Source organism: Accipiter gentilis, chromosome 27, assembly GCF_929443795.1.
Source record: "Accipiter gentilis chromosome 27, bAccGen1.1, whole genome shotgun sequence".
Taxonomy (NCBI): Eukaryota; Metazoa; Chordata; class Aves; order Accipitriformes; family Accipitridae; genus Astur; species Astur gentilis.
In genome coordinates this window covers 1,582,306-1,609,879 of record NC_064906.1, presented here as the reverse complement: position 1 = coordinate 1,609,879, position 27,574 = coordinate 1,582,306, and the positions used below count along the sequence as shown (strand labels likewise).

Genomic DNA, 27,574 nt, shown 5'->3' with positions numbered 1-27,574 from the left:
GTCCCCGAGCGGCAATTCCCCGCCCCCACTCCCAGTTCCTACACTAGATGGGGCATCCCATGGTATGGAATACCCTGTTGGCCAGTTTGGGTCAGGTGCCCTGGTTGTGTCCTGTGCCAACTTCTTGTGCCCTGGCTGGGCATGAGAAGCTGAAAAATCCTTGACTATAGTCTAAACAATACTGAGCAACAACTGAAAACATCAGTGTTATCAACATTCTTTGCATACTGAACTCAAAACATAGCACTGTACCAGCTACTAGGAAGACAGTTAACTATCCCAGCTGAAACCAGGACACCTGGTAAGCCAGTCATTTTCAGCTTTTTCCATATCATGACTCACTATTACACAAAAGAGAAATTTCCAGTCTTCCTACTTTCCTTCTGTTCACCTCTGAAGAAATGATCTGCTAACTCAACCCACTGGTTGAATGTCCATTATAGGCAGATCTAAAACTTTATGGACACAATCAAATATTGTATCAGTTTTTTGATAGGTATGAACTTCGGGTTTTGTACAAGATGCAGTGTTAACTGGACATACCACTGTAATTCTGCAATTTCAGGCATTTACTGGATTAAATCCTAACTACACTGAAATCAGTGGCAAATCACCATTCAATGGCCACAATCTATCTACCATTTTTTCATTAAGGTCAAGATACCGCCACTACCTGCAGATACTACTATCCTATTTCTGACACTCCTGTGATTTCTGCTTGCCATGCTTGCTTATCAAGACACTCCTGTGTATGTTCTCCAGCATGAAGAAACTGCCAAAGACTAGAGGACCTTAGCAGCATCTGACAAGTTTAGTGGTACAGCATGTTGGGCTTGGTATTAGAAGGAAACAATCCCCACACACACCCTGAAGAGTAGGAATGGGCTACTAAAAAGGAACTACCTGCTAACACAAGTTAGAACAGACTTCAAGCTGCAGCTAATGCTCATCTTCCCTTTTTTTTAATCCTATGATTTCTCAGTGGTTGTGCAGACCATTCAAACAGTCCATCATTAGATGTCAACAAGGGCTGGGCTGACTGCTGAACTTCTGCATGAGTCAATGGAGCAGCAAGAATAACTTTTTTTCCCCCACCCATCCTTCTGCGCCACACTGCAAATGCCTGCTAGGTAGAGCAAGAACATAAATGAACTTTTTTTTGACTCTCATAAAAGTCGCAGAGATAAAATAAGGAGGCAAAACCCCCTTCAGTCTCACAGTATAATGGATGCAAAACAAACAGGTTTCCTGGACTTTTTATGATTTCCAATGAATAGTCAAATACATTCAAACACTCTTACATAAATATGTCTCTCAAATGCAATCAATTTTTAATTTTTGGTACAAGAGACTGGGATCCCAATCTACCTATATACAAACAGCACAGAATTACAAAAAGAAAGTTTATCTAAGTCAAATTTCTTAATTTTTATTAAATTCAAAAACTGCAGGAAAAAAAAATCACAAGTTTCTAAGTACAAATAAAAACAAACCAGCTAAAATAAAATGGTTGTCAAGTTAAAACTAATTTTCCATAATTTTCCCTTCCTTGCTATTGCCCACAGTACCATCAGAAATCCCACAAGTGCTTTAGAAATTGATTTTATCTAACAAATATGATAGTAAACCATAAGTTTACTATGTAAAAAAGCAAACCGTTCAGGCACAAGGTGGCAGAAGACATAAGTACAAATATCAACCACGCTTCCTTAATTTGTCAGTTGAAATCCAGGTGTGCTAAAACCTGCATGGTATTGTATTCAGAATATCAGAGCTTACTCAGTGAAATAAAGGGTCTTTTTTTTTTTTTTTTTTTTTTGATTTAAAGTTTGTTGTGTCTTTTTTCCTTCCAGAAAACAAGGAGAAGCTGATTAAGTCAGTGGTATACCTCACTGGTCAGTGCCAGAGTTCTGGCTAGGAGAGTGGCAAAAGTGACAAAATGGGTTCTAGCATCGGAGAGCGAGAAGCAGAGAAGCTGTAGTGTGAAAAAGACTGGTTCATACTTGTGTTGGCAGTGTAATTAATAGTTTGGTGACCACCAGCTAAAATAGCATGACAAGTAGTCACATGCTATTTGAAGATATCAGCTGGGCTAGGTCATCAGCTGCTCTCCCAACAGAGCAGTGGCCAAGGTGAACAACTAACATCTGCTGTTCTTCTAACTACACCTAAAGAAACTGTCAAACTGAAAATTAAATTATAATAAAATTAAAACAAGTGTTGTTCCATATTCCAGAGTCTACCTTTTACCCATCATTTGATACTTGCCATTCTAAGAACAGGTGCAGTTCCACTGTCATTCATAAATACAAAATTTTATTTGCACTTCATTAGTTTAGAAAGACCACAATGTTTTTCAATACCACAACATTCAGGACACACCAAGTTATTCAAATATGTAACTACTGATTTACCATAGCTAAACTAAACAGTGTGTTTTAATAAAAGATATACCAAAGATATAATTCACAAATTCATTATCAGACAAAAACCTAACACAGTATTTGCTTGATGGGAATAATTTCCACCACTAGGAAAGAAAATAATTTTACCTTAGGTTCCCTTCCCCCAAACTCTACAGATGTCCAGACAAATACAAATATATATCCCTTAACACAGGAAAATGTATCATCTTAATTTATTTTTTTTTAAGAATTTGTCTAGGACAGCAGCATTGCTTTTTATACCTTCTTTTAGAGCTTGAATATATCTCCATTCTTTTATTGAAACTTAATGATTCTTGCAACCAAATTTATGCTTACGCAGAAAATCATATATGCTATTTCAGAGTGCAATCTTAGATCTGCACCAGGTGTGATGTATTGGTACACAAAGAAAGGGTGCAGCATTAAACAAAATAAATAAAAGACTGCCAAAAATTAAACTTAGCTTTTCAATAAATCCAGTCAGCAGAGGATGCTACAGCCAAAAAATTTTTCACTACATTAAAAGGAAACATAATGCCGACTATGGAAGCTTTGTACATGAAGTCCTCTGTTTTTAAAAAATTTCTCTTTAAAATAGTTAGCAAAGCACCATATACTTATCTTCATACCAGAAGAGTTTCTGCCTGCCTGTTTATAATAACAAAGAACTATTACAACATTTATGTCAAGAATAGGTATAGATTTAACTTCTCCTCCTCCTCGACTGGAAGTGTGGTAAACCCCCACCAACTGTACAGTATTTATAACACTTGGGCAATGAATGAAACATCATTGTGAGGGAGAGGGGTAATAATTAAATGTTATAGCTGAATCCTACACAGGATTGCATATTTGCATATTTACAAGTTAGTGTGTAGCTCTGACTCGAATAACAAAGTGCAACAAGAAACTGCCAAAGGATTGTAGTGCAGAGTAGTACAGATACTTTCTTTACCCTCACACTCCTATTTTTCACTCTGTATGGAGTAACAAGTCAACAGCAACGGACATGTGGCCTTGGAGGAGGCAGTTCTGGTGGGATTTCTGGCTCTGGTTGCAGGGACAGGATACTGTTGGACAACTCATTTCTTATAACATCCAGTGGCATCTTAAAGAAAAGAAAAATCACCTGTAAACAGTCATCTGCATAGAACTCAGCACAAAGAGCTTTTTTCAAGAGTTCACTGTCAGCCAAAGCCTCAATTTAAGGATCTTTTGGTTCTTATTAGTGAACTACATTCAAGTAAGTTGCGTTAAGAATTTCTCTAAGAAAAAAGTTACAAGACATTTTCAAAATAAAGCCACTTCCTAAACCAATTACAACAAATCACAACAGAACTGCCTGCAAATGAAAGCAGGCAAACGTACAGTCAGCTGCTGACATATAGCGAAGTTATAGGAAAGAGTAAATACAGCAAATAGGAGCAGATGTTTACTAAAATCAACAGCAGTATTTAACTGAAGTGTTCAGCAGAGCCTGTGAACTACATCACGCCCACTACATATTAACCAAAAATTTCACCTGATGGTGTGCACTCACCCTCTATGTCTTCTCAACAAGTACCTGCAGTCATTATTTAAACATTGACGATTTATGTGGTCAGAGGAACTACCCCCACCTGAATATTTTACCTTTTTCAGAATGTCATCAACAAGTTTTAGAAATATTTCATCCACATTAAAATTATCCTTGGCACTCGCTTCACAGAACCGCATCCCAGTTATTTGCTGTGCAAACTGATGGGAGAGAAAATAAAATAACTACATGAAGATACTCACAAACAGCAAATACACACTCCTCACAACACCTTTAAAAAAAACCCCATAACTTTCCCCAAATTAGACTGATTTGATTAATAATCCTGAATCTCCAAGGTACAGCAAATACTGCCACATATAGCTGATTTTCACTTAAAACTGGTTTACTGGAAAAGTGTGCTGCATTTTTCCAGACTTAAATCTTAGAAATTGATATATTCAGTTGACATGGATTGTTGCAGATTGCCAAAAAGTAAGAACTTTTCAGAATGGTTAATCTCAACCGTATTATTAAGATACAGAAAAGGAAAGTACAGATGTAAGAATTAGCCTTGACTCTCCAACAGAAAATGCTTCACTTCCAAATGCATGATGGATAGCTGAAGGAAAATGTATGTGTATGTCCATACTGAAAGTGTCCTGATCAAGACGGTGCTTTGAGTATCATGCTAAAATGTATTCTGTTGTCAGGTTTCTTACCACTTTTGGAGTTGGAAGAGAACAAAAGAAACATGAAAACAAAGGTGAGCTAAGTAACCAAGCCGGGCTGTTGCCTGTCCTAAAATACTACTGAAAAGCAAGCACCTAGAAGGCGGCTCACAAAGATGTCCTGAGCAGAGATATCTCCATTTGTGATTCAAATCTTCACTATATCCTCTTTCAGAGCCCAAAAAGGAGTATCCCCCGTGTAGTGTAAGCCAACTTGTAGTTTACTCTTTCTTTAGATCAAAGACATACTGCTCCAGCAGGAATGCATGTAACTGCACATTCTATAAAAGTAAATACTATATGGATTTTGACAGAACACCACCACTCTCGATAGGCTCCTTAGGTCTAACAGTCTGAACAAGAGTAGCCATGGACCATCAGAAGCAATGCCATAGCAGTTTTGCTTCTAACAGTAACTAAGAATTTGGTTAGACATGTTCTTACCTTTTCTCCCTGCTGTCGAGTTATCTCTCGATCAACTTCACAGTCCAGTTTATTTCCAACTAATAGAAGCTCTGCATCTTCTGAAGCATACTGCAATTAAAACATTTTTAATTAACTAAATCTAGAAATGTAAGATTTTGTAATGCAAACATGATATTAAAAAAGGGCAATTCTGCTACTAAATAAGGAACCACACCTACACAGTCTACATGTAAATGTTCTTCCCTAACATTTCAAAAATTTTCAACTTCAATTTTCAAATTCCATTTTTAAAATGTAACTTGAGAAACAGCTGTTCTAGTTTATCTAAGAATGAACATAATTACCTTATTTCACAGACAGGAAATAAAACTTCCCTTTCTTCCCCGCCCCCCACAATGCACAGGTAAATGAGTAATGTTACAGATTTCCACTGACACTTCTAACTGGGACAATACTATTTCAAGGAAGCAGGAACGGACAACCATTTTGCAACAAAAACACATTAAAGTTAAATCCTGGCTAAAAAAATCCAGTTAAAATTAGTTGGTATTAATTTAATAATCCTATATCAATGTTGTTAAGTCTTAGAGTACCTTTGAGGAAGAAGAATTGCTTCTTAAAAAAACACGTAAAAAGAAAATACTTAAGGCCTACCTTATCAATCATTTTCATCCATTTTGGTAAATCATCAAATGTTTCCTTCTTGGTGATATCATACACCAAAATAATTCCCTTGGCACTTCTGTAATAAGCTGAGGTAATGCTGTTGAATCTCTCCTGACCTGCTGTGTCCCTAAGAAGCAGCAGCAAACATTAGCACAAACATTTCACCAGTTTGCAAAGTACAGAATAACTTTGTTTACATTTTAATTAAAAATACCCTCCCACTCATTAGACACTCTATATTGAATATTTCCTCCTATATGTGTGAATCTCAGGGAAAAAAAAAAAAAAAAAGGAGCAGTATTTTCAATGCTAAAAAGTTTCCATACCAGGACTACTTATCCCATACTAACTTCACCAAGAAAGGCCACCAAACAGTTCTACCTGCATCTGAGAATGAAGCTGTCCAATGAAAATATACCAGCAGATGAAGCTGGTTTTGTGTTGTTGGGGTTTGTTGTTTCTTTTTTTTTTTTTTAAATAGCCCTGAAAAAAATGAAAAAAAAAAAAAAAAAAAAAAAAAAGAAATGGATACACCCTTATCAAACACAGCTGGACACCCAACTATAAAATGAGCAATGCACTGATCATTATGATTCAAGCTTTCAGAGCCTTTTTGGATCAACCACAGCAATTCAGCCATGGTTCTAAAACTAATGCAGAAGCTACTGGCAGAAGTGAATGAAAAGAGTGAGCAACCACTATATGGTACAGCTTTTGAAAGTAGATACCTGCTTTCACATTTACATCTACTAATCTGAGGTGTTCAAATAACATTTCCATTCTCACTTTCAGCATTGTAGGTATTTCAGACAGGGTGCATTTACGCTGTAGACTATTTTCCAGCAATGACACCATGTCGCCCGTACTAGCTACGGCTTATATTCCAAAGTAGATGAGACAGAAGGGTTATTTTTTACTGAACCATGAAAAACTGTGAACTGCTTTTAATCCTATCATCAAGCCTGCATATGGAAGATTTTTGGCAGTTATACTAAAAAAATAGCTGGTGTATACCCTAAGTCTTAAAATGTGACTGGTATCACAACTGGAAACTAAGTTACATGGTGCTCCAAAGTGATCAAGCATTTGCTGCTTGAGTTCAGCCCCCAGAGTCAACAGATAATTTTGAAATTTCACTGTTACAGCATATCAAAAAATGGACCAAAATGAAGAGTCGATGGGGGAAAATGCGTGCATGTGTGTTGGGACTCAAAAATTCAAAAGGAACTCTCTTCAACAGTCACATTTTAGACAAAAGGAGGAGGAGGATGAATTTGGAAATGAGATTTAACAATGGAGACCTAAAACACTTGTTACCAAAAAAAAAAAAAAAAAAGTCATGTTCACAAAATGCCACATTGATTGTCCTGAAGAATTAATTCTTTTAAAGTCTATGCACAACAAACAGTAGAATAAACTACCACAAACCTACATTGCTCTTTACAAAATCTTTAAAAATTTCAACTAAGCAGGTTTAAAAGTGAAGTAATTAACTTTTTCCTGAAATAGCCACAGCTGTACCTGATAGCAACAAATCTTTGCTAGTGGTTTCACAAAGTTAAACCAGAGTCCACTAGAAAAAGATTTGAAACTTCTGCTTCACAGCCTGTAGAAAAATATTGACTTATACTTTGCTGCAAGCCAATGGCATTGCAATATGCAGCAGAAGAGAATAAATTCCTATAGCATCCATTTTTATTTTTATTCAAATCTCATTCTCTACTCAGAACTTCAGAATTACATTCATACAAACCTTTGGGACCCTACAGAAGGTGAAAACAGGTAGCCTGTTTCAGTAAGGTCAGGCTCTAGTAGTATTTCTAGTAATATTTCAGATGGTTAATTGGTTGCTTTCTTATCACTAATGAGGCATTTTTATTAAAGCAATACACATTGTGGCAGCTGAAATTACATATATAAGTACTACTCAGAGCAAGTAACTCTACTTTCTCTTCCACTACTTCTTTGATATGGTTAGATTTATTTTTTCAAAGGTCCTTTGGATGTTCACTCCATGAAAAAATTAGAAGGTCTAGTATGAACCGTTGATTTTCCACATATGGATAACATTGCTTTAGTGCTTATGAACAGACTTCTCAAAATTATGACCTTGTAGAGCAGCCCCTGTCATCTGTTGCTAATCCAGCCTACTGATCAAGTGTATTAAGGATGGGAACCCTTTAGTTCCATCATTCTGAGTAGACATAACTAGATGGCAGGTGGAAGGGCATACCTGATGTGGAAGAACGCATTAATTCTAGCTTTGGCCAGAATAATGGAAATGCCTTTTTTTTTTTTTTTGGCTGGCTGGTCTTCCCACTCTTCTCTGTGCCCCTACTGGAACACAGATATAAAGGGGCTATTTCAGAGTCACCTGGCTGTACCTTCAGGTCAGTGCTAAGGACCTTTAGCAACTCCATCACAGAGGTGCTACCAGTTCACACAGTTCATACATTAGAAAAACAGAGGGGAAATAAACACACTAATGTTCAACTACCCTCCCTAAAGACAGTCATCAACACACTGGATAAGCTAAGGGGTAAGCGATGGAGCCAACTACACAACATTATGCTCTGATACTCCAGCTATCTCCAACTCTACATTTGCTGTAGCCTACCGAGTGCTCTATCTCCAAGTCTACTTGGTACTATCAGCCTCTCCTCACACCACAAAACCCTTAGGCTCTTTAAAAATTCATAGTATTCCCAGGCTGCTCCTCCTCTCGGCTGCTCTATCCTCAGGTCCTACACTTCCCTTTGTGTAGACTGTTCACCCAAATATCATACAACTTGTAGTCTGTCTTGCTGGCTATTCAAGACACACCATGTGCTGTGGCCAGTTTAAAACATCCATGGAGAGCCTGGCTGCCCACTACATAAGTTATATGGCCAGATGGCCACTGACTGTCACCTGCCAGTTGTGCTAATTACAGTGGATTATGGCTGACTTTCTTTGCCTTGCTTTAATTCACTGACTTCCTCACACTTCACAAAATCAATGTTTCTACTGCTGCAGGAAGTTTAAATTAAACCAGTCAACAGGTTTCTGACTGTAAATATGATAATCCTTGTTTCCTTTGAAAAGTGGAAGAAAATAAGCTGAATTTGCAGTCTGTAACATTATATTAATATTGTACTAGCCTTCAAATAGTAAGGTGAAAATTAGAAACCAATTTCTGCAATAAGTAAGTTTAGAATGCAACCCCAAGCTACCTAAATAAGCTGCAGTTTGAGACTATCAAGTTCATATTTCACATGGAAATCTCACGTTCTACCAGGCACTATCTTATTTTTCATGAAAATGTGCAGTAAATTCTGCCACTATTGAAGAAAAAGTGACAACTCCTAATGCAGAAGTATTAAAAGCATATCCAACTTAAAATGCCTTCCTTTCATGTGCAGTGCTGGAGCAATTAAGTTTGTTATACTATCTGCATTGATTTATTATACTCCTGCAGCTGGACTATTTTAGTAAGGATAGCTATTGAGGCACTAGTGGAAAGCTGAGAAGAGATGAGCATTATTTAACTGGGCTAACAGTACGCAACTTCATGAATTTCATTAAGTGGTATTAAGTGCTGCTAGTTCTTTATTTGCTCTGGTCAGACTCAATAGAATAAGTCAATTCAATTTAATTCAAACTCCAGAAGTCCAAATAATAAATTACTACAGCTTGATCAATGATTTGGCATCACCAAAAAAAACCCCAACAGATTACTCCTTTTTTAATGCTAAAAGCCATTTTCTTTTGTTGATGTTTTTTAAGAAATTGTTCTAATGGAAAAACATCGGTATTTCTAACTTGTAATCAGAAACATACAGCATATGACACCTTGATCATCTATAATCTGCAATAAAATCCCACTGTTTGACTATTTTTCTGCTTCCAAAACAGAAACTAGACATCACTCCAAAAAATACAAGCATTACACCAAACAAAAGCAAATACCCCTCCCCCCCCCAAGTCCATTTTCAAGTGTTGACTTGTCATATTCCCACTGTTTCAGACTGCATAAAATACAATACAAATACAGTTGATCTTAGTTAAAATAGGTTTGGATAATTTCTGTTTTACATAAATGTTTTCTGTGTTTATCTAAAACAGTTGCTTGAAACAAACACATGGACAGACTCCAAGCTGTCTTTGGCCCTTAAGTTAAATTAACTTTTTATGAGTGGTAGTGTGAAGTGGCAACAGAAAGGAAAATATTTTTAAACGTAAAGAAAAATTTAACACTGACTTAACACTTTCACACACTCTGTGCTTTTATGGAACCTACAGCCAATATTTTTAAAAAATATTAAGTCATTTTAGAGGTTAATTCTACTTGTCAAGCTGAGCTTTTCCTCCCATAAACCACAAATATATGTAAGATCTTTTATGACATGAAATTATTTGTTTCAGAGGTACTGAACAGAAGGAACTACATTCTGTTATATTCCAGGACAGGTGAACTTTTCCTCAGACTAGTCCTCATCCCAGAGATCTTCTAAAACAACAACTGCCCATTAGAAAATGCTAACCTGGCAGAATGTGAACTTTTTCTGAGAATGCACCAATTTAAACAACCTTCAGAAGCAAGTCAAGACTTCTTGCCAGGTCACTGGCTTCCTTGGACACGGAACCTGTGGAGATACCAGAGAGTCCCTCCGGCTCGCCAGCAGGAAACTGGGTGCAGTGGCAGGGCACCACGGTTTCCAGCAACCGGGTCCTTTCAGAGGGGAAGCCAGAAGTGACTGCTGCTTGTGTCAGTCGAGTGCCCAGATCACTCAAGTAAGAGGGCACAGTCAGACACCCTACTGTCCTGCCAAGCAGCTCCTGGCACACCTATGCTTCAAAGCATGGAAGCGGGGTTCCTATTATTTGGCCTAGTTTTCAAGCTTTGAAAAAGCACTAATCAGTGCTCAGACTCACTTGGACGCTTATGCTATCCAGTAGTTCTGGTTACTTCACTCCATGACCTGAGCTGCATGCATGCATTACTTCTCACAGAACATATGAACTTATTTCAGCCAAGAACTGCAATGCAGAAGCAGATTTACTCTATCTACTACTACTTCTGGCAGCCCAAAGGGCACTACCGCTGTTCCAGGTGGCACAGAAAAGATAGACACTACTCTGTGTCCTCACTGCTGCTCTACCATTTCATCATCTAAGGAGCAGGAGGTTGTTTCCTGACTGAAAGTCAGGGAAAGAGAGGAAGAGGCACTGTGAGGTAGCAGGGACCAGATATGAACAGGTAAGCTAGAGGCAAGAGCAGATGCCTCTGTGTTCCTTAGCACACAGTATCCCACTGCGAAAGGAATAGGGGAGGCAAGTCCGATTTGTATACTACTCTACTAACAGCAGCAGGCGTGAAAGCTGGTTTCAAAAGGACATCTTACACATGTAATGGCTTGATATATTCAACACAGTACTGCTGTTTTTTGATAATTTCAAGCGGTATAGTTCTGTGGAGAACACTCTGCTGATAGAGTGGTCAGTGGAGAGACAGGTCAAGTGACCATAAAAATACCAAAGTTAAATTTTTTAAAAACTGTTCTTGTTTGATTTTTGAAGTAAAATCATCAAATGAGTAAGAAAAATATAATCAAACTTTGATGCTTCAAGACAACCTTAGTCATTTTAAGAAAACAGAGAAGCATAAACTTCAGAAATTACCTGTTCACTAAATAAAACAGTTTTTTGTAGTAAAGTTACTGTAATCATTGTATATAAGACTACCAGGAAGTATGAGGCAACCTTAATTCTGTCTCTGTGTAGGTATGAAAGAAGACTGACTTAGGATCAGCCATTTCTAAACTTCCAAGTGTTTGACTTGGTAAATGCTCTCCTCTTTTAATCTAACTGAAGGTACAATAAGGAGCCAAGGGAACTGGGGTTGTTTAATCTGGAGTAGAGGAGGCCGAGGGGAGACCTTATCGCTCTCTACAACTACCTGAAAGGGGGTTGCAGCAAGGTGGGTGTCAGTCTCTTCTCCCAAAGAGCAAGTGACAGGACAAGAGGAAACAGCCTCAAGTTGTACCAGGGAGGTGTTGATTGGGTATTAGGAAAAATTTCTTCAGGTTATCAAGCACTGGGACAGGCTGCCCAGGGAAGTGGTTGAGTCACCATCCCTGTAAGTATTTAAAAGACATGCAGACGTGGCACTTAAGGACATGGTTTGGTGGCGGACTTGGTAGTGTTGGGTTTATGGTTGGACTCAATCATCTTAAGGGTCTTTTCCAACCTAAATGATTCCATGATTCTGGGATTCTATGATAAGAGTTTATAAACAGGGCCAACAACATATGCAACATAATTCAGGATAAATTAGCAAAAGGAGTGCTTATCTAATTGCTTTTCCAAAAAATTAGAAGTATGCCAAGACAGTTGTAAGGATTTAGTACAAGAACTGCATTCTAACAGCCACTGTTGGAGAGTAAGTGACACTTAGGAGCGGGATGTTGTGTTCGTGGATTTTATATTTTAAAATATTGTCTCTTTACATTGTGTTTTCTCCACCATTTTAGCAGGGCTTCACACAGGAGTAATGGTCATATTTTAGCAACCTATCAATTTTTAGTTTTAAAAGTTTCCTATATCCTACTAGCATATTCTCAATATGTGGAAAATAATGGTTTAAACATCTCTTTTCCAACAAAATATCTCTCCTTTAAAGTATTTATTCAACATGAAGAAATTGTTTGATAAGCTTAGCACATTTCACAGCAAGAATTCCTATCAGGCATACAGTAGCATCTCCATATCAGAATTTTTTTATTACCTCTGTCAGCTCCAGCAGACCCTGGCTAATAATTGCTGGCTCAACTGCCAGCCTTGTGGTCACAGGTTTCCAAACAGGGACTGATGATGGATGAAGACATGCCACTAACATTCAAGTGTTAGGTGACTGATGATACCAAACATGAAGCTGCAGTTAACTCAGAGGAAAGCAAGACAGACACATGGTGTGACAAACAGAGTTGATGGTGACCTGCCAAGAGGAGTTAGTAAGCCGAATTCACTGCATTCATGTAGTTAAGAATGAAAACCCACCAGAATATCCCAAAAGAGCATATTTAGAGCTTTCTTCCCCCTCTGTGGATTGTTAGCTTTAACAGTTTAACTACAATGCCAATTATGCATCACACACTGTTAATAAACCAAAGCTAAGCTTCTACATAGTAGTATGTAAGATTAATGTATAGAATGTAGCTGGTTTATTCTCTCATAACAATGGTAATGTATTGTACTACTCTGCAAAACAAAGGAGCTCTTAAGCTCAATAATTTGTAAACAATAAAAAGTGTATTAATCAGTATCAGGAAACATGTAACCTATTCCAGAGGGGAAAAGCTTAGCTCACACTTGGAGCTTTCTGTAATAGGATATCAGTACCAGTTAAGGTACAGAGTCTTATTTGTATGGGATCATTTTACTTCTCAGTGGTGTTTAGAGTGGATATAATTTACTTAGTCTTGAATGCCCTTCACTTTAAAGTTATTTAATATAGCGTCAAAGAAACAGCACTGCCTATACGAAGTTTTAGAAAAACAGTTTAGAAAATGTTTCACAGTTGTTTTATAATTGCTGTTACAATGAAGGTCAGCTTTAAACAGTCCAGAAAATAAATTTAAAAAAAAAAAACAACAAAAAAAACCCAAACCAACCAAAGTGTACTTTCTGTAGTGTCTATTTAACACAGCCACCTTCTGTTGTTTGTAGAACTCCTATTTCTTGTGTAGGTGATATCCTTCTTCTAGGAAAAGGGGCTCGAGACCTCTGTGATGCATTAACATTTCAATAATTACTTTCATGTCCTATTTCTAACTTTATCTCTCCTTCTCCTCCTTTACCCTCACAAAAATCTAAGGGCTATTTTGTTTTGCCTAAGTCTTGTGGGAATGGAGGACAGGAGGAATAGGGTAAGAGCTAAACCAGCTTATAACAGTTAATAGTAGTAGACAGGCATATTAATTCATGCTAGAACACAAAAATTATAACATACTGCTGGTTGCACGTTTATTTTACTTACCAGATTTGTAATCTAATTTTCTTTCCTCTTAGCTCTACTGTTTTGATTTTAAAATCAACACCTATAAATAAAATACAGTAAACAGAAAAGGAGGAATAAGAAGCAAAAGTAATGAGGGTGTAATTATTTCTATTTTTATTTTTTTTAATATATATATATATCAACTTGTAACAGTCTTAACAAGCAGAAGGGTTTGCACCACTATGGGTCACCTCAGGAACATCATCGGGATTTGACAACCACTATATAGTCTGTGAGCCATCCAATTTGGCAGCATCACAACATAAACCTTCCACTTTGTGCAACACTTGCAGCAGCAGGTAAACCCAACATAACAGTAAAACAACAGGCACAGTAGTTTGTTTCTCCCCTGTTCACCTTGACTATCAAGAACAAGCCTGCTCTACTTCCAACTGGCACAGATGCCCTGGAGGCATGAAGCAAAACTAATCCCTCCACATCAGTTTTGCTGTCTGTGAAGTGGGAACAATACACATCTGATTTCCAGGTTAGATGCTTAGCACCTGTGAAGTGCTTTAGAAGAAGTGCTGGAATTGTGGTTGGTTTATGAAGAAGTTTATCAGCACTGTCATTCTTAATTCCTGCAAATATTTATTAGCAAACTGCTTAGATTTAGAGAGGGTATTTGACTTTTAAAATTTCTTTTATACCTGTATGGTACTTTTATCCAAAACTCCAGCCACATTTTGAATGCATGCTAAATATCAAAGATAGAACCATGAAGACTTTGTTATACAGAAAGATTATACTTCTATAAAAAAAAAAATAATGCTGGTAATCAACACGTAAGACATACTATAGTGAAACAATACCTAGACACAAAAGATTACCACCTGGACTACGAGAATATTTCAGGGTATAAATGTCCTAGAATATCATAGCATTTGTAGATTGTGAACCTGTTCATTTTAGTATATATATTTGTATGAAGATTTTTGCTTCAGTTCTTCCTTCAGAACACCATCCCTCCTAACAGTGCTAAATCAAAAAGGGGCAAATAAAAAGACAAAAGAACATGATTCAGACTGGTACACTTAAACTCACACAGAAGTGTAGGAACGTAGTGTGTTGGAAACACTTTTGCTACTTCACATACAATTGTATACCAAGGATAGGGATGGAAGTGAAGAGGAAAAAAAGATTTTTATTCTCCCTAACAAAAGCTATGCGTTTTCCTAATGTCTATCCTTGGTAAAAGCCAAGCATCCCTGCTGATATTGTTACCAAGTCAAAACTGGATTGTAACTTTGACAGAAAGGACTGAACTTGGCCCTTATGCAAAGCTTTGCAAAACTCCTGAAAATCTAGGTAGGGGGAAAAAAAAAGTGCATTTTACACCCTGAAAAATTGTTACACATTGTTGACTTGGCATTTATTTCAAAGCACTTTTAAAGATAGTTATGTCTGTAAAGTTGTTGGATGAGACAATAAAATGGACTCAGTTTTAAAAAAAACTAGACACACTTTACTAATTGAACTGTAAAGGATGCACTCAATTCTGATTTTAGTTTGCAAAGCAGGTTGCCACTGTTCAGCTAGACTAAATAAATGGAATGATCACTGATCTTCATTCTCCTAAACAAAAATCCCTTCAAACAGCTTGCAGTTGCACATTACATAGTGATAAAATATTGGTTATCACCACAATATTTGTGCTCCTTCTCCATGTCCTTAAAAGCATCTAGCATGCTTATTCACCAATTCTTGGAGAGCTACTCCGGTCATACGATGCTTATACTTCACTTATCAAAATATATCACATTCAAACCCTAGCAGGGTTCTTGGGCAATACAGGAACTAAAGTGTTAAATTGATTTGTACCATACAGTCTGCAATTTTAATGGCAATTTTCAAGTATGCATATGCAAACTGAGAAAAATTACTAGAACGACTAAAAATTTCAGAGCATTTATTAATCCTAACTTTAAGAAATATTTTTCTACACTTTCGAAACACCACGTGTGTTAGTGTAAAAGCAGGAGAAAGTGAAGTGATCCAGCTATGCTCTACTATCCAAAATGTGGGAAATAAGAATTCTTGTAATTACTGCATTTCTATTAACAAGATTTTTTTTTTAAAGAAACACATCCATTTCTACTGTTAAAAGCCTTTTCCCTATGTAAGTCCATTTAAACTATAAAATGCAGTTGACTTAATGGTCACAGCTTTGTCTACAACAAGAGAGCAATTTTACTTGCTAAGGAGATAATCAGTATTAACTGAAATTGCTTCAAACCTCTCTCTTCCTCAAGGAAGTCTGAATATAATTGCCCACACGTCCCAACCCCAATTCCCAATCCTGCCATTATCTCATTCACAACACACTGATGTATGATTTGTCATTCATCTGAGAACTCAGGTTAAAAATTTTTTGCTTTTCTCTCCCACAGAAACATAAATAGAAAAAAGAATCTATGATGCTTATACAGGTGGGTGTACTAGTCTTAGGCTAGCAATTATACTTGTAGAGCAGCTTGATCTGAGCACAGAGAGAATACAGCTCTACTGTGTAAAGGAAAAGTCCTATTGTCACACACAAAAAAGCCTAGCCTAAACCATCTCCGATCCAAAATTTTGTATTAAAAACCATCACAGGAATTTCACATAAGTTTCACCAACTCCAACAAAATATTTTTATTTTTACAGACATGGTTTATACACTGCTGTCTTACACAAACCAAGGAACAAAAAGGTTCTGTTATATTTTTTCAAAGGAAAAATAAATAATGAACTATGGGGAGAAAATCCAACTCTTCTGATAAAGTAAATCTTCAACTGGGCACTTCCTGTGACTCGTAGGCACAACATATGAATTAAATGAAGTAGAAAAAAGCCTAGATATTAAAGAGATGGTTCCAAAATAAATAATAGGTCAACAGCATTCTTATTTCAAAGGCAGATCTTTTTACTAATAACCTTAAAGTCATACCATGAAACGTTTCCCTACTGTTAAATTTTGCAACGAATGATGCAAACCAGTAACAGTTTTGGAAAAGCAGATTCTTCTACAAAACTGTTTGAATAATTTCACACAAGTCAAATAGCTTGCCAGAACTAAGCAAAGGTTGCTCAACTGCTTTTTATAATTGGTAATGCTCTGCAAGCATCAACACAATACCAAAAGCTTCATGTCTGCCAATACTGAAGGAAAAAAAAAATCTGGCAACTTTCCTTTTGCACATGAAGAAACGAATTCCTAAGCCTGTCAGGTTTCATTACCATATTTCTCCACAGACCTGCCAAAGGTAGTGCTTTGAGTTTATGTGCAAATCAGTAATTTAATTAAAACACCGTCACAATAATTTGTTTTCCACTTCAATTTCAAGTATCACCTTAAGAAGTTCAATGAAACAAATTATTTAGCTTGATTAATGTCAATGACAATACCCAAATGAAAAGTTTTGCTATCCATACAATTACTCCAAATATTAAAAACAAGAGGAAAAACTGTCAATATTCTCTAAAAGTCAATCAGGAAACTAACACTTTCCACTATTACAGATAACAAAAACTTATTAGTCACACATGATGTTGAGAGTTAGACAACTGCACCTTTCCATTCACATATGCTAAGCCAGTCTTATATATTCTTTATATTTGCAGTTGCAGAACAGAAGATTTGGACCAACTGCTGAAAACTCCCATTCTTCAGCAAAATAACTGCAAACAGTTCTTTTAAGCCTCTCCACTCAGCACAGGATAGAGAAGGTATTAAGCCTGCTCTTAGAAAATGGTGGATTTTTTTTAAGAAGTGCTCTGTAATACTATAGTGTTGATGCCAGCAATATTTGATAAATTCTTTAAAACCCTTGCTTCAACAAACACTTAATTTACAGTTGCTCTAAGCAAGACATGCGTTTCTCAGTCTTGCTAAACCTAATTCTAAGACCTGTTAAGTACAGACAAATTGTCAGAATTTTTTCAAGTTTCACGCTGTTTGATGATACTGGTAGTCCTTGCAAGTTGCTACTCCCTTAAGCCAGATACCAAAACACAACTAATGCCCAAATTTAATAAAGTTGTGCATTTGTTCTGTTCAATCCTGCCAGGGGCTGCTGCAGTCTTGAAGCTATATAGCTGCAGAGCGGTGTGCCTGAATGCGTGCACTGACAGTCAGGACCTACTAGCCCTGGGATAACGCTGTACTAGCACAGCTACACCAACACATTCCCCACTGTGTGCCTCCAGTTATGGCGGGTATCCCCTAAAAGGATGTCAATAACAGCTAATACAAGCCACTTAGAGCACCTTGTGTCCTTAATTATGCAAATAGAACGGAGAGCATGGGTTTATATGCAGTTCAATATAATAGAGGAATCAATAATTACTGTTGACAACTACATTAAATCTGAACAACACATCTTGCAAAACAAAAGGATTTTAAAAGGCTCTCTTTAGCTGCTACAACACTGGGAAACTATTGCTGGTTTGCATGCTACCTAGTTCGTATTTTAAATGCCTGCTGGCTAATTTGTTGTCAATGCATAACCAAAAGTACACATGCCATGCAGCCAACAAGTGCGTGTGCTTATGATCATACTGAGGCATGCCCTTTGGCAGGTCATAGCGATGTGAGGGGAACCAAAAGGTTTATCACAGTCTCCCCTCCCATTAAAAACTCGGCCTCCTGTCCATATATCAGGCTTGCGTGGACCACAAGCGATCAATGCGTTCAGTTTTTCTAAAATTATTACACTCACACCGTGAGTAAATCTAGACCACCACCTCTCTTTTTATGAAGTAAAAGGTGTGCATTTTGATGTCAGACTTTGACCCCATTTTTCTCTGGAAAGGCCTTTTTCAGGAATCCAAACACACATCCCATACACATACAAGAACGAATGAAAAAGGCACAAAAATATCTCAGCTCTGGTTTGGGTTTCTGATTTTGTATCTGTTAAGCATTTCAAAGTATACCAATTCAGCTTGCCCTACCACTTAAAACTGCAAATATGCTGCTGCCCTCTCCCCACAGGCTAGATATATGTCAAATAAGGTATTAAGTAAAGCAGCACTTTGGGGTGTGTGTAAGGCAAGATTATTAGTTAAGGATTTTTAAAGTTTTATACAAAGTACATTGTTTTTGTTAATAGCACATGAACTTTAGATTAAAAATATGCTTCACGTCTATTACAACACGCACTAAACTGAAACTATGCTTTTTCCGGGGAAAATAAAGGGCTAGTAGAACAGAAGGGGTTTTTAAAAGTATATTAAACACACAGCTAAGCAAACTTTCTGCACTCCTTTCCAAAATAAACAGCCTTAAATGAAAGAGAACAGATACTCAAAATAGAAGTGCACTAATGAAGTTTTAGATACGGGCAAGTTGGTGAGGATGACGTATCTTGTCACTGAACCAAACTTGAGACTGTTCCAAACTTGAGACTGAAATCCAATAAAAATGAAGTTTAGCCCAGAACAGTTTTATAATTTATGAATTTCTCGCCCCAAACAGAAACTAAGAGTTACCTACTAAAGCGCAAACTGAAACACACACAACTGGGTCTAGCCTCCCTTTTTAATAGTAAAAGAATTTGTTTAGAAATAAAACAAATAGTGAAGAAACTTCTTACTATGCATTTTGCATTTACGTTTTCAATTTTTTTTTATTTTTTTTTTTTTTTTGGCCTAAATGGCAGGAAATGGAAGTGGAAACTGTTTTGCTTAATGCAGAGTGACCTTTCAGAGGCTAAGATTTCCTGATAAAGTTAAAGGAGTAACTAGGAAAACAGACGCAAGTAGAGCACAAAAAACCCCTCCAACTAAAATCAATTCCAATAGATTAAATTTTCAGAGGTCTATTAATGATTCGCATCAAAGCAATTCAATCAGTGAAAAATAATCAGACTATGTTTAAAGAAACACAATTAGTTTAAAAATTGAGAGGTTGCACATATACTAATTAACCATTAGAACAGACACACAGTTCAAAGACTATGACAGTTTATTTAATTTGGACATCTGACAGAATTATACAGAGAAGTTTTCTTACATCCCCTACAACTGATGACTGAGGTCACATGCTTCTTGAAGTAAGAACCACCTTTGTTAGTCCTGGTCTGTAACTAAATGCAATACAATACTTACACCTATCAAGAAACTTCTGAAGCCAATGAAAAGATGCTCAATAGTTTTGATACTGATTTCTACCATCTCGCTTCGGTGGGGGAGAAGCAAGCAACAATAAAAGGTACATGGGGGGCAGAGGGCAAGGTTACAAAAACTGTTTCAAGAAAAAAACCCAAAACCATTGTATCTTATTTTAATTGAAGCTGTAGGACATGCAGTTAATTTTAAAACACACTAAAGCAGAAATACTTCCTTCAGACTGCATATTATAAATTTATAGATTTTAAAGATATTTGGAAGCATTAAGTATGAGTCAGATACAAGCCAGTTTGGGGATTATTTTAGAGGCAGGTAAAGTACGTTGTCCATAAAGCTTCGGCTTGTAATTCTAGAACGATTAACATGCAGACATTTGAGACTACTCGCCTAAAATAAAAGCATACCCGCATCTCAACTGGCAACTGTGCTACAGACCAGAATGAAAAAGATATACCAACAACAGGAAAAAAAAAAAAAGATTTAGTAATATACATGCGGTGACTAAGTTTTGAAGGTGTAATTATAATGAGTTTTTCAGAAACTGTCAGTAATTTTTGAATGTCCAATATACAGCTTCTAAACATCTCACATGCTTGGTACTTCCAAACTCAGTGAGAATGGAGGAAGTTATCATTTCTTTACATTCTTGTGGACAGTAAAGTTGTAAAGCCTTTCACAAGATGTAGGCTTTTGACACTACTTATGGTATTAAGTTCAAAGCATGCACCAAAATTTTGATAAACAGAATGAGGTAGAAGGGGAACTCAGAAGGAATAAGACACTCTGTACCTTCTTGAACAAGACTTATTTTCAAAACTTCTGATTACAGAACAGGAAAACAATGTGAGCTACTGGTCTACAGCTACCTGACCTGAAAGAAAAATTGAATGTGAAGAAAAATTAAGCGTATTTCACAAGCAACAGTATCCAGATTTTTAAAAAGGCAGAATCTATTTCAAAATGAGACTGAAGTTAGCATTTTGGTTTGGGTATCAATTTTCCCACTCCTTGGGATATCAGAAGAAATAAATTGTAAAAGTGTTGCTATATGCTGTTAAATAGTTGCAATCTTAACAACTGAGAATATTAATAATTTTTCTTGTTTAAGGACAGGCTAGTGAAGATAGTTTACAAAGACTTCAGGATTTTTTTTATGATGAAAGGCACTCTAAAAAACTGTCTCTTCCATTTTATGGTTTAGATAAATCCATAATTATTCTGCATAGTGCATGCACTATTTTCATTAAATGAATGTTTAAGCTTACAACTCCCAGAAAAAAAATAAGTCCATAACCAAGAATCATATGGCCCTACTTTCTTTTTTTCCTTCTTTGCTACTGACATGCTCAGCTGTTCACAGCAGAGACTGAGTTTGACAGCTGCATTCCACTGTCCTTGCAAACTAAACTCTGCATTTGACACCATTCAAGTGCCCTCTTCATTTTGCCTGCTGTTTTACTTGTGTATTCTCTTGTATGTACTGACTAGGGACTACAAGGTACTCTGACAGTGTTCTAGTGTTGATATAACCCAGTACCTGAATATTTCCATCAGCTGAAGTTAACATCTTGTTTACAAATGAAGAAAACAAAGTCAATTTCAAATTTACTCTTCTTCACAACCTCTTGTTAATTAAAAATGCCACAGCTCTCCAAAACTCTACTCCTGAACCCTGATAATTGATATCATCCACCTACTACATTTTCCTGTTTTAGAATATAGTTTTGTTACCTTGTGAGGTTTCAAATGATTACGCATAGACAACAATTGCTGACTACACCAAATGCTGTAAAATATGCTTAGTTGACACAAACCATTAACTTGCAAGGTGCTTTCAGTTGCTGTAGTCTTTGGTGTCAATTACAAGTGACAAACCTACTCCTGAAGGTAAGAGGCAGCTTCCAGGGAACACGGGCTTCTGTTGCAAGTTGCATTTCCTAAACTTATGGTTGCAGAACTGAAGACAAACAAGGCAGGTTCATACAAGCATCCTAATTATCTTAAGGCTTTATGTAAGACAAAACTGTTTTCTGTGCAAGTTTCCAGCCTCCTGCTCTCCTCTATTTGTAGTTTGTCAAATAATTGCAGCACACCATTAATCAGATGTTTATTTACACTATTCTGCACTAGCCAAAAAGCCAGTATGTAAGAACAGATAGGTATTAACACCCTGGACTTGTGAAGCTAAGAAGGCTCAGTTTTCAAAGAAATACTTATCATTAATCAGAACTTTCTTCCTTTTTTGTACAACAGCAGAAATTTCTCAGTATGAATACAGAGCTGATTTTGTGTATAAAGCAAGGACATCTTACTGCTACTTCTTCACGTTGTAGTAAAGCAAGAGACATCTATTTCCACCCTTTCTTCCCTCTCCCCACCCCAACTACGTTTTCAGTGCCATCGTTGGAAAGAAAAAACAAATATTTAGAGAAAAATGAAAATGAATTATAATTGTCAGAAAGAGCACATACAATTGTAGCAAAAAGATAAGTGTTCTAGTTGATGCAGGATGTTTTCCTGAAAAATTTATGTAGGTTGTTTTTCACCTCAGATTACATCAAATTACTAAACTTGTTTTTAAAGCGCGATTTTTATTATTATATACTGAAAAACTATTTTTCAAATGGTTAGTAAGCCACATACCATGTTTACAGTGCTTGTGAGAACAAATACTGACTAGGTAACTAAAAAACTGAGGAGCAACTTAAAGGGCAGTTCTGAAAAATGACCAACTGATACTTTTAAAACTACTAGACTGATACTTTTAAGTGAATGTAATTATATGACAAGCTTATGGGAATGAAAATTAACGTTCATGTTGTTAATCCACATTTTTTTAATGATAAAGAGAATTAAGAAAGGGTTTGAACTGTGACAGAAACCCCAAACATGTATACATCTATGTAATTAAAACCAGAAGCTGTCTTACTTAAGATTGCTCTGATAAAAAGATAAACCTAAACTTTTCACTATTACTATTGTTTATTTGATGGATGTTAGGCATTTTTGCATGGACATGGGTATTTTAAGAAGAACTGATAGGGAAAAGACGGCTTGGAAGAAAAAGCTATGGAGCTTTGTAAATCTAACGAGTTCCCAACTTACGTATCATTTCACACTAACATCAAAGTAAGGTGAAACAAGGTCAAAGAGCATTTTTGTGAAGTCAAAGGAGTCTTATACCACAGTGCATTTGCATGCCACTGATCTGGATCCCACAGGCTACAATTAGTCCAAAACAGATCACAGGTCACAACATTCCCATCCTGATCCACAACAAACCTTCCTCCCATTAGAAACTTCGCTGAGTAGCTCTTTATGATTTTGCTTGTAAATCAGGACTGAAGGAAGCTTTAGTGTTTACTACAAGCAGTACTGTAGTACCCTGTGAATAGCTGCTAAAAGGAGACAGCAATGCACGAGGCACCCAAACTGCTCTGGTATTATCAAGGGCAAGGCCTCTTTCCTGGGATGCTGTCAGACCTGGTGGAAAAAAGCTGAAGAATAAGACTAGGGAGCAGGAGAGTCAGCCACCCGAGACATGAGTCAGCGCAGGGCCTCAGGTTTGGGTGAGCAGGAACCTCAGGTTCAGAGATTAAAACCAGAGAGAAGCGCAATGCCTGCAGCAAAATTAGATGGACAGGAAATACTGCTGATTACAGGAATTCTGTAGATCTGTCATGGAAGAAAAACAGCAGAGGGATTGGGAACGAGCTAAGACTTGGTGGATGCAGGTAGGACAGACAACCGTGACACTGAGCAGTAGTTGGACAGATGCTGGGAAGAGAATAGAGGCCTTTGACTATTAAAATAAAGGGACTCTGATGAAAAAGAGGGCGAGATAGCACCATTTTTAAAAATTAATATATAAATTATAACATGACCGCTATGGAGAGAGATCTGAATTAAGATGTATTTCCTTCGGGATAGAAACTACTTGGGGTGGGGGAAGGAGGCGGGGGAAGAAGCAAAGGCAAGCACCTTTCCTTCACTACCCATCTTTGAATCTCCTCACAAATGTGGCAATGAGTATTTATCCACTACCTTTGGAAAGATGATCCTTTTTCACGCTGAATTTGGCATACTTGTTTTTAATCGTCAAGAGTCTGAAAAACCTCCAAGTGATAGTTTTGGATTGGACAGTTCTGCTCCTGTGTGAATAATGCAGGTGCATGGGGTCAGGTAAGAAATCATAAATGGAGATCAAATTATTTTAAAAGTGTATATTTATGTTTGTTGACAAAGTAACATCATGCCAATATTACCCTCACACAAGCATTACTCCATTATAGAAAAGAAGTTACCTTAGCTACTCTGGATTTAACACTGGCAAGAAAAGAGTAACTTTACATCATTGCAGATACAGAAGAACATTTCTAAAAACAATTTCTTTGCCCAAACAAGTAATAAAAATAAGTTATAACCTCATAGTAAGAACAAACATTCAGACCTAGCACGTAAAATTGGGAACAGCAACATTTATTTCTCATCTGACAACCACATGCAAAAATCAGTAAATATTTGAGCATATTGAGCATTCTCACTACTATGTAAATAGCAGATTAAGTAGACACAATATTCTATGCAACTAATTTAATGCCCAAAATAAATACATCAAAAGAATTTCAGATCAACAGCACATCGTGTGCCGTTACAAATAATGTGCTGAAATCTGCCAAGCTATTTTTGAACACTTTCAAAGAACTTCAGTATTTGAGATAAGACTGAAGACATGTTGATGTGTTTTTATTATAGAATTTACTTTACCAATCTGGCAATGTAGTCTTCTTAAATTAGCATCAAAATACTGTATCTTTCTTAATTGAATCCACACCTCCCCTCTTCAGCAGAAACACTCCACTTCTCAATGACACAGCGTTATTATCCTAAACAGCACTTAGGGACAGGAGACAGCCAAAGTTTTTGGACATCTGCAATTCTTCCACTGTTGGAGAAGACCTCTGAGTAGCCTGTACACTTTCATACAAAAGGTTAAGGTGTTAAATGTTGTCCTGTTTGGCCTTTATTTCCACAGGTTTAATATAAAATCAAAGTAGTAAGGTTGAGACCATTAACATCAAGGTAAGGGAGTAAATATGTATTCTAGCATTCCATTTAAAATACAGCTTCACTAATATAAGGTAGATGCTGCAGATTTTAGTCATTTGTTTGGTTACACAGCCTTTTCAAATTTAATCTCAAGGTATATTCAGTTTACATAACTTCCTCTGAAACTGGATCAGTCACAGGGTTTTCAAAAATGTTTCAAAACACATCCTCCACTTGTAATTCTTGAAAACCACTGCACTAAGTGGTGACAAAGAAAGAGCTTTATGATTTCAACCATGTATCAAAGTCTGACCTCAGGTCATTTTGAAGTGTGGGTTATTTTCAATCTACATGAATGGTAAATAGCAAAGGTTATTTTTTCTTACTCTATAGTGCAAAAAAGCAGGGTGCAAGCCAACTGTGAAAAGCGCTTTCATTTAGCAGTCAAAGGATCTGGGGGAATCTCAATAGCTCTCAAGTTTAGTCTGACAACCTTGAAAGAATGCCATTACTCTCAAGCCCTTCTACATGTATTTTGGCACAAGTTGATTTCCCTATGCTGCTTTATGTCGGCACACTTTGTACATCCAACATTATGTAATCTTTCATATACCAGCATCCACCATTCATTTCCTGTCTCTTTTCTAAAACAAGTAAGCTTCTCTGCTTCAATCACTGTCTCAGTTATCCAACAAATCAGTTTTGCTTACAAGGCACCAGACTGGAAGTCTGGACCGGGGTCTAGAGTACCTCCTCTCACTTCTCAATATCTGCATCAGGAAATTAACCCTAGTTACAGGGAGCAGCCCAGCCTTGAAGTAACCATTAACGTAGGTCAACCCAAAGAAGATGCATGCGAGTTCAAAACAATACATAGACCTGGAGAAACTATAAAGAATACATTCCACTACTAGTCCTACTTCCTCAGCTGTACCATACATTTAATTAAATCTGTCTGTCTACAGAAGCCATCAGCATTTCTTCATTACAACATATCACTTGAGGATTAATGCCTCTGATATGCTACACTGTCTTTCTAACTTCTATGAGGTTAAGTTACCAACTTCAAAACAAAAATGTATCAACACTAACAGTGCTAATCTGCACTACCAGTTTTGGATTTTTAGAGGACCTAGGAAAGAATGAAACAGTTGGAAAAATACACATTAAAACTAAAGGAAGAGTAACTGTGAATTATTTTCTCACAGGAAGATAGTTTTGGATAGTAATAATTCAGCTTTTAAAAGGCAATACAATCACCTTCCATCAGATGTGATGAGTTTCCTCACATTCCAAGCTACAATTAAGCTAAGCACACATATTTTCCAATGACACAGACTTAACAACTGCCTTGCTGCAATACTCAGGAGTTCAAGCACAGGACTCTAATAACAATGCAGACTAACTAGCTTGTTTTCCTCCCTTTACACATATTGTGTATTAAAAGACAGCAGGCATTAAATTACCCCCAATGCTCGTACAGATGACTAAACCATGAATAAGGCAGCATACTACAGAACTAGGATGTTGCTCTCCAGTTAGTCGTGCGAGGAGCAAAACACGCAGTGTGCTCAAGAGGTACCATAAAACAAAACATTGACTTCCTCAGATCTAACATCACCGCGGCGGGGGGCTTCTTGATGAAGGCGTAACACCAATCTGGAGTTAATCAGACCATGGTCTGGAAGAGCATTTGAAGTCCCACTGACTACACCGAATACACACTGTGCACCTTTCAACTCCCCAAAATGCTTCGGTTTCCCTACGTGCGACGTCTAAGACTTGAGCGCACCAGAACGTTTTACCAACCATCCCTCATTTTTTTTTTAAACTGTGTTTTTTGGTTTGTCATTAGTAAGGCTGAAACAGGATACCGAACACCTTCTCAAAACTTGCAAAGATAACTAGGACCTCCACGATCTTTCCGCCAAGAGCTGGGAAGTTTGTCACCAAGGGCTCCCTCGCCAGAAACCCCGTGAGCTTCCCACCGTGACACGGCACATGCTCGAGGAACCCACCCGAGGCGACACAACCCCACTCTGCCATATGGGAGGCTGGGCGGGAAGGGGACCACCGCGCACCCTTAGGGGGACGAGGGCCGGGGGGCCCCTGAGGGGAAAGCCTCGGCCCGGCAGGCGGGGAAGGGGCCCACGCCTGGGGAAAGGGGCCAGGGAAGGCAGCCGCCACACCAAGCCCCGCGTTTCCGCGGCCAGGCCCTGCGGCGGGGTAAGCACGGCGAGCACCGGGGCGAGGACACCCCCCTCCCCCGGGACAGGGCGTGCGCGGCCCGGCGGGTTCCCTTACCCACGGTGGACTTGCAAGCCTCGCAGAAGGTGTCGTCGGTGAAGCGCTCCATGAGGCTGGTCTTGCCCACCCCCCGCGACCCGATGATGATCACCTGCAGCTTGAAGTCGGCCGGGCGCGGCGGCTGTTTCCTGCGACGGGACTGCCCCCCGGAGAGCGCCGGCGACCCTCCCGCCGAGCCCGCCCCGAGGTCCAGCCCGCCGCCCCCCACCCTGCGCTGCGGCAGCCCCGAGCCCGGCTCCATCAGCGACGCATGCGGCGGCGCCGCGCTGGCGCCGCGCTCCCTCCCCGCCCCCGCCGCCACCGG

At 37.9% G+C, this 27,574-nt stretch overlaps 1 protein-coding gene across 1 annotated transcript; it reads right to left on the bottom strand.

Moving 5' to 3' along the window:
* Nucleotides 1–899: 899 nt before the first annotated feature.
* Nucleotides 900–27,574, bottom strand: RAB12 (RAB12, member RAS oncogene family). Its single transcript, XM_049830270.1, has 6 exons — nt 27,268–27,574; nt 13,783–13,843; nt 5,754–5,892; nt 5,118–5,207; nt 4,059–4,163; nt 900–3,534 (listed from the first exon to the last, which is right to left on the bottom strand). The coding sequence occupies exons 1-6, from the start codon at nt 27,509–27,511 to the stop codon at nt 3,421–3,423; spliced, it is 753 nt and encodes a 250-aa protein (XP_049686227.1). The 5' UTR covers nt 27,512–27,574; the 3' UTR covers nt 900–3,420.

Excerpts from the sequence above, each read along its gene's own strand:
- RAB12 (XM_049830270.1), bottom strand. The coding sequence starts at position 27,511 with ATGGAGCCGGGCTCGGGGCTGCCGCAGCGCAGGGTGGGGGGCGGCGGG. Across the intron at positions 5,893-13,782 it reads AAAATTAGATTACAAATCTG|GGACACAGCAGGTCAGGAGA; the intron begins GTAAGTAAAATA and ends GCTGCTTCTTAG. Across the intron at positions 4,164-5,117 it reads CTCGACAGCAGGGAGAAAAG|TTTGCACAGCAAATAACTGG; the intron begins GTAAGAACATGT and ends CTCTCCCATCAG.